The following is a 7,500-nucleotide window of genomic DNA, read 5'->3' as shown; positions in this document are numbered from 1 at the left end:
AGCAGGAGGGATGGAAGGAATTAAAAAAGGAAATAAAAAAGGGAATAAAGAAGGAAGGAAGAAAGGAGGAAAGAACCCAAACAAACAAAGACCCTCCCCTCTGTTACCTGGCACGCTGCCACCTCTGGAGCTCCAATGAAGCTCCCTGCATCACTCAGCTCCAGGGGTAACTGCAGTGGGCGGGGCTGAGCTGTCAGGGAGCGCTGTGATTGGACGAGACTGTCTCTGACCTGAAGAGCGCACAGCATCGTGTCACTAGCTGTGTGTGTGTGTGTGTGTGTGTGTGTGTGTTTCGTTGCTGTGTGTGTGTGTGTGTGTGTGTGTGTGTGTGTGTTTCGTTGCTGTGTGTGTTTCGTTGCTGTGTGTGTGTGTGTGTGTGTGTGTGTGTGTGTGTGTGTGTGTGTGTGTGTGTGTTACCTGCTTGTAGCTCGTCTCTGCAGCCTTCATGCAGCTGATCACTCGGTCCTGACGTCTGAGAAACAACAAACAAAAACACAAACAACAACAATTGCAGATCAAACATACAGATTTCTGATTGATTGATTGATCTGTGGTTAAAGTTTCAGTCAATAAAACTCAAATCTACAATCAAATAAAAATAATCAAATAAAAATAATCTATAACTTCTACCCATCAGAAGCTGTAAATGTGTTTATTTGCTCTATAAACGTGTTTATTTCTGCTATAAACGTGTTTATTTGCTCTATAAACGTGTTTATTTCTGCTGTAAACGTGTTTATTTGCTCTATAAACGTGTTTATTTGCTCTATAAACGTGTTTATTTCTGCTGTAAACGTGTTTATTTGCTCTATAAACGTGTTTATTTCTGCTGTAAACGTGTTTATTTGCTCTATAAACGTGTTTATTTGCTCTATAAACGTGTTTATTTCTGCTGGAGCCTCTAGTGGCCGTTCCAGGAACTGCAGTTTGATTCTGAAAGAGAAAACGTGGGATTTATCGGGGACTATTTTCAGCGGTTACCTGGTGGCGTCTCTCAGCTCGTCCTCGGCTCGCTGCAGCTTCTCCTCCAGCTGCCTTCTCTCCCTCTGAACCCCCGACAGGTGCTTACCCAGAATCCTCAGCGAGCGCTCCTTGCGACTCACGTCCCGCCGAGCCTCCGTCAGAGCCTGCGGAGACGTGTTGTACGATGAGCCCGGTAGAAATGTTGCCCGCGGTAACGCTGCTCTGTGACTGTCTTTCAGAGATAATCAGCTGTCCTCATTACAACGAGCAGTTCCTCGCGGTGTCGGACCGACTGATGGACGGACGAACTCCGGATCACTGAGACGCTGAAGAACAACTCCAAACAGGACGACTCTCAGGCAACTTGTGCGTCTTTATGGAAGTTTATTGTAAACGTACCTGTGTGGTTTGGCTCAGTGTGCGTTGTGTGTCGGTGTCCTCGGCCGTGGGGGTGTCGACGCGGCGCTGCAGTGTGTTCAGCTGCTCCGACTGCTCCTGGATCAGCGTCTGAGCCGCTTTCTCTCTGCTCAGAGACTCACGGAGCTCCGCACACACACTGTGGAAACCCTGATAACACACACACACACACACACACACACACACACACACACACACACACACACACACACACACGGATGGATTACTGAACAGGCCTACCACATCAGGACCCCTGGGACCGAACATCTGTATGAAGTGACTCAGGCCCGTTGTGTCATACAGTGTGTATCGTACAGTCAAGTGTGTGTGTGTGTGTGTGTGTGTGTGTGTGTGTGTGTGTGTGTGTGTGTGTGTTCAGCCCCACCGTCCTGCAGGGCTCCTCCCTCTCCTGCCGCAGTCCTCTCTTCAGATTGGCCACCTCCAGCCGCAGGCCCCGCCTCTCCACCTCAGCCGCGTGCAGCCGCTGGCTGAAGAGCAGGAAGTGCTGCTGCAGCGCGGACACCAGGGCCTGATGGGAGGACGTAACACAGAGGTCAAAGGTCAGCAGGAGGAGGCCGGTGGTCCTGAGGGAAAGTGCTTCCTGCGTGTTTCGGGGACCTTGGCGTCGGGTTGCGGAGGCGTCAGCCGGCTCAGGCCGAGTCTCAGCCGGCCGCTCAGCGTGTCCTCGTCCGCGCCGCCGCCGGACGCCGATTGGTTGAGGAGGACATCCAGGAGGCGGGACAAACCTGAGCGAGCAGCTGAGATCACGTGTGGGTGGGAGGAGCCTGGAGAGTCGGACACAGACCCGTTGACGATGATGTAATCTCTGGTATTTATAACATGTGTGTGTGTGTGTGGGTGGGGGGTTACCAGAGCGCACCAGCGCCCCCTGCAGACCGGACATGCAGGACCGAATGCTGGAGGAGAGACGTTTGGAGCGAAGCCAGCGAACGATGTCGCCACCGTCATCAGCGTCGTCTTCAACTGAAACACAAACAGAAAGGAAGCAGATTGTTTTCACAACAAAAGACGAGAATCCAGTTCACAGATGTTTTTAATAAGATATTAATTATTTAACACTTAAATGAAACCTCGGATCTCATGTTCCTCCAACTGATTGTCTGTTTTATAGCTTTTGTAAATGTTCGACAGCAAATAACACGATGATGGATGTAATTTCCACTTTGACCTGATGGTGGCAGTGTTGTCTCACGGCAGCCAACGGTGGCGTCACTCGTAAACTGTCAATCAAACAGACACGCCCCCCCCAAAAACAGGTCTTCTTGAATCTTCTTTTCTAATGAATGAGGGATTATTTTCAGATGGACCTCCAGAAAACTAATAAGAAGGAGTGACTTTAGCTAACAACACCGAGAGAACTGATGGACACATTTTATTCACTTTGGATTTGATGAGAGAAGTTGAATGGGAGTCTATGGAGCCGGAGGCTTTTTGGAGCCGACCTCTAGTGGCACTCGCTGGTATTGCAGCTGAAGACACTTCTGTATTTGCCTGATGTTTCAGACCCAGAAGATCCCCTTTTAAACAAAGTCTGTGGTTTTGGATGGATTTGTAAAGCAGGAATCAGTCACCTGTCCTCCGTTCGTTTTGACCCTCCCGTGTTGCCGTAGCTGACGATCCACAGACGCAGACGGCCGAAGCTCCGCCTCCTCTCTCCAGACGAAACAGCACTGTTGTCTTTCTGGCCAGTGAACGCCACCTCCCCACCGCCAACACCGCGCACACACTTCTCCTCCACCGCCTCACCGCCCTCCTCCTTCTCCTCTCTCCCTCCTTCACCTCCTCGTCTTCCTTGCCTCCCAGAGCGTCGGCCAGGCTCCTCACCTGCTCCTCCAGTAGCTCCCCGTCCGCCAGCCGTCTAGACAGCAGGGCTTTCTGCTCGGAGAGCGTGGACAGGCGGAGGTGGGCGTGCTGCAGCGCTCCGGCCAGCAGGGTGCAACCCAAGAGGAAGGAGGAGGAGTCCCTGCGGCTCCGGGAGAGGTCGGAGGTCAGAGAGGAGGCACGGAGCTCCAGAGAGGAGGCGCTGTCCTGGAGAGAGTCGCACTGAGACCTGCATCGCTGGAACAGAGCATGGGAGTGTTAGCACCTAAAACCTGCAGCATCATGTAATCCCGCAGGTTTCACATGTAATCCCGGTGGTTTCACATGTAATCCCGCAGGTTTCACATGTAATCCCGGTGGTTTCACATGTAATCCCGGAGGTTTCACATGTAATCCCGCAGGTTTCACATGTAATCCCGGAGGTTTCACATGTAATCCCGGAAGTTTCACATGTAACACCGGAGGTTTCACATGTAATCCCGGAGGTTTCACATGTAATCCCGGAAGTTTCACATGTAACCCCGGAGGTTTCACATGTAATCCCGCAGGTTTCACATGTAATCCCGGTGGTTTCACATGTAATCCCGGAGGTTTCACATGTAATCCCGCAGGTTTCACATGTAATCCCGGAGGTTTCACATGTAATCCCGGAAGTTTCACATGTAACCCCGGAGGTTTCACATGTAATCCCACAGGTTTCACATGTGATCCTGGAAGTTTCACATGTAACCCTGGAGGTTTCACATGTAATCCCGGAAGTTTCACATGTAACCCCGGAGGTTTCACATGTAATCCCACAGGTTTCACATGTGATCCCACAGGTTTCACATGTAATCCCGGAGGTTTCACATGTAATCCCGGAAGTTTCACATGTAACCCCGGAGGTTTCACATGTAATCCCACAGGTTTCACATGTGATCCCACAGGTTTCACATGTAATCTCAGAGGTTTCACATGTAATCCCACAGGTCTAACAGACCGTCTGTGACTGTAATATAGAACACAAAGGCTCCATCTGCCTTCAAAATAAGAGCTTTACATGCTTTTAAATCACATTCATTCAACACTAAAACAAAGTTCAGTCTCTTCCAGCTGGAAGTGGAGAAAACTCATTGAACATGTTCCTCGTTCCATCAGAAGACCACATTACCCACATTTTAATTTCAGATCATCTCGACACTCTGGACGATGAAGAGAAGAGATGATTTCAGTTTCTGTCATCTGATTGTTTAAAAGAGACAACGAGCAGAGGGACGATCTCTAAACTCTTCCTCAGCTCGTCCTGCTGACTCAGCACAGAGTGTCTCAGATCAAAGACAAAAAAATGTTTGTGTGTGTGTGTGTGTGTGTGTGTGTGTGTGTGTGTGTGTGTGTGTGTGTGCGTGCGTGTTACCTCCAGCTGGTTCATGGTGTGTGTGTGCCGGCTGTTCCAGGCCTCCTCCCTCCTCCTCACGCTCTCCTCCAGACGAGACAACACACACTCCTGACTGCGCTGCAGCTCGCGCACACACACACTCTTCTTGTCACACACACTCTGCAGGTGGGCGATCTACACACAAACAAACACACACACACACACACACACACACACACACACACACACACACACACAGAGAGAGAGAATATATAAATATCTTAGAGTCCAAAAAGTGTAAATAAAAAAGGATGTACATTTCAGGTCGGACAAGTGAGGGCAACAAAGAAGTGTCCTTCAGTGTAATACCACTGATGGACACCAGGGGCTGAGCCCAAAAAACCTCTGGCTCCAATAGACTCCCATTTAAATCAAGAAACCACCACAGAGACACACAATATGCATTCATGTATATATACACATTATACAACACACCTCGTCGTTGGCCTTCCGGAGGTCAGAGGTCAGCTGGTCCACCTGTTCGCCGATGACGTCACACAGCTCCTTCCAGGTGAAGTTACCCAGGATGCTCTGGGGCTGATGGAGGAGGACGCAGCCGGCCAGCAGGCGCTGGTAGAGGCAGTAGAGGAAGGACAGACGGGCCTGATGCACAAACACACAGAGGCTCAGTGTGACGGTTCTTCATCGGATTGTCTCATCAGCTGTAATCGAATGTTTCCTGTGTAACGACATTATTACTGCTGTGCTGCAGCACAACGCGCCGCGCTGCACCTCCTCAAAGCTCGGATCCGTCACTGCGTTTCACCGCCTGCACCAACGGGAGGCACATCTTAATTCACCGCGTTCCTTCACCTCTGAGCGCTCTCACACATCAACAGCAGGGGGCGCTAATTCTCCAGTCCACTCAACCCCCGCAGAAGACCAGAGATGACGACAGTCGAAGCTCAAACTGAACAAGCTGCTGTGTGCCACTGATAATTACTCACGTTGTAGTTCACGCGCACATCTGTCCAAACACGGAAGCTCCACACATCTCCAAGTCCAAGTGGACATTTGTGCCAAATTCAAAGAAGGTCCCTGAAGGCCTCACGTTCAGAATGCATGGGAAGAATGGGAAACACGTGAGGTCACACTGACCTTTGACCTTCGACCTTTGCCCAAGACACAAGTTGTTCCTCATCAGTTCATTGCTGAGTCCATGTGAACACTCGAAGAAAGAATTGAAGAAATTCCCTCCGAGTGTTCTTGAAATATTGTTCTCACGAGTGTCGGTCAATGTGAGGCAACAGTGACCTTGACCTTTGACCTTTTTCCACCAAACTTTTATCAGCTCACCGTTGATACCAAGTGAACGTTCGTGCCGAATGTGCAGAAATTCCCTCGATGCGTTCTTGAGATATTGGATTCGGAGGACCCAGACTGATAGATGAAGGTCACAGTGACCTTGAACTTTGACCACCAAACTAATCAGTTCATCCTTGAGGCCAAGTGAACGACTGCCACATCTGAAGAAAGTCTGTCCAGCCGTTCCTATGATACCACTGTCATGACCTTTGACCTTCGACCCCCAAAACCGTATTAGTTCATCGTTGGTATCACAATGAACTATGTTGCTGAGTTTATAGAAGTTGACTGCTGGAGCTAGAAGTTCCATCGAGGCGTTTTTGAGATATTGTGTTCACGAAAACGGACGGACAGACAACCTGAAAGCATACCTAGCGCCTGCGGCGGGGCTAGCGGCGGCACGGAGGCAAAGAAATAACGTAGAAAACACGACGCAAACATGACGAGTGTTTGAGTTTCACGCATTAATCTGAGGAAGTTTCCTCGTCGCTCCAGTGGACGCTCGAGTCACATGATTCATGAACGTCGTCGTTCATTCAGAGTGCTTTAAAAACAGCCGCGGAAATCACCGCACGGGCTCAGAAACAGTTGTGTGCTCTGTTCGACCCCAAATCTGAAGTGTGTCTGCTCCGGTTTCAGGTCCGTGGTGACGTCACTGATGTTCACGTCACCACCAAAACAGGAAGACACTCTGAAGGTAGGTTAGGTAGGTTAGGTAGGTTAGGTAGGTTAGGTAGGTTAGGTAGGTTAGGTTAAGTTGTTGGTCACAGCTGGTAAACCACATATTTAGAACGTTATTCGTAGATGAGAAGAGAAATAAATAAATTGATAGAATCACCGTTGACTCTTGCTTGTGGCGGTCAGTTATGTCCTGGACTTCTGCCGTCCTCTCGTCCCTCTCTCTCTGCCGCTCGGCCTGAAGACCTCGACTCCGCGTCGACCAATCGGAGCTCTCCTGGCGCAAGCGAGCCACCTCGTCCTCCAGTTTGACCGACGCCTCCCGGGACTCCTGGAGAAAAAAGACGGTCGTCCTCAGACCAACTTCTCTTCAGACGTCCTTCAGACATCCTTCTTTTCAATAGCATCTGAGAGAATCTGAGTCTGAGATTAGGATGTAAGAAACAGAAACGTGTTTACGTCAATCCGACTCCTCTGATCTGAGGTCAGCTGTCGGAGAGTCTGGTTCTCGTCCTGCAGCCTCTCTGATGCCAGCAGCAGGTCGTGGACCTGCCGGGGGACAGACGGGACGAATCAAGACATAAATCCCCAGAAGATATCCAGAAGGAACGAAGCGATGAATAAAAAGCGTGCACCTGTTTGTCAGCGTCCTCCAGTCGGCTCCGGTAGCCGCCGAGCGTCGTCCCCAGCAGCTGCAGCACCGCAGCGGGAGGACTCGGTTTCCCATCATCCTCGGCTGGTTGTGTAGTCCGGTGCTGTCCCACAGCGTCTCCGATGTGTTTCAGACAGCTCGCTGTTTCACACCGACTCTTCAGAAACAGATTAAAGGTCCGTCCACCAAAACCACCAAATACACTCAGAATATTCTGATTCTGATCCGA

At 50.2% G+C, this 7,500-nt stretch overlaps 1 protein-coding gene across 1 annotated transcript in view; it reads right to left on the bottom strand.

Moving 5' to 3' along the window:
• Positions 1 to 7,500, bottom strand: part of ccdc171 (coiled-coil domain containing 171) — a 19,997-nt gene that overhangs the window by 1,084 nt on the left and 11,413 nt on the right. The window contains exons 10-22 of the mRNA XM_069175516.1: positions 7,255 to 7,428; positions 7,079 to 7,168; positions 6,780 to 6,950; positions 5,072 to 5,239; positions 4,616 to 4,771; positions 2,973 to 3,459; positions 2,251 to 2,364; positions 1,999 to 2,165; positions 1,766 to 1,909; positions 1,363 to 1,530; positions 982 to 1,127; positions 418 to 472; positions 108 to 230 (exon numbers count right to left, since the gene is read on the bottom strand). Coding sequence (XP_069031617.1) covers positions 108 to 230; positions 418 to 472; positions 982 to 1,127; positions 1,363 to 1,530; positions 1,766 to 1,909; positions 1,999 to 2,165; positions 2,251 to 2,364; positions 2,973 to 3,459; positions 4,616 to 4,771; positions 5,072 to 5,239; positions 6,780 to 6,950; positions 7,079 to 7,168; positions 7,255 to 7,428 — 2,163 coding nt within the window. The remainder of the gene's footprint in view (positions 1 to 107; positions 231 to 417; positions 473 to 981; positions 1,128 to 1,362; positions 1,531 to 1,765; positions 1,910 to 1,998; positions 2,166 to 2,250; positions 2,365 to 2,972; positions 3,460 to 4,615; positions 4,772 to 5,071; positions 5,240 to 6,779; positions 6,951 to 7,078; positions 7,169 to 7,254; positions 7,429 to 7,500) is intronic.

The sequence above is a fragment of the Embiotoca jacksoni genome, unplaced genomic scaffold (genome assembly GCF_022577435.1).
Source record: "Embiotoca jacksoni isolate LCO1_2020_lvr unplaced genomic scaffold, fEmbJac1.0.p SCAF_68, whole genome shotgun sequence".
Taxonomy (NCBI): domain Eukaryota; kingdom Metazoa; phylum Chordata; class Actinopteri; family Embiotocidae; genus Embiotoca; species Embiotoca jacksoni.
The sequence above is the reverse complement of the archived record's forward strand: the minus strand, read 5'-3'. Positions and strand labels throughout refer to the sequence as shown.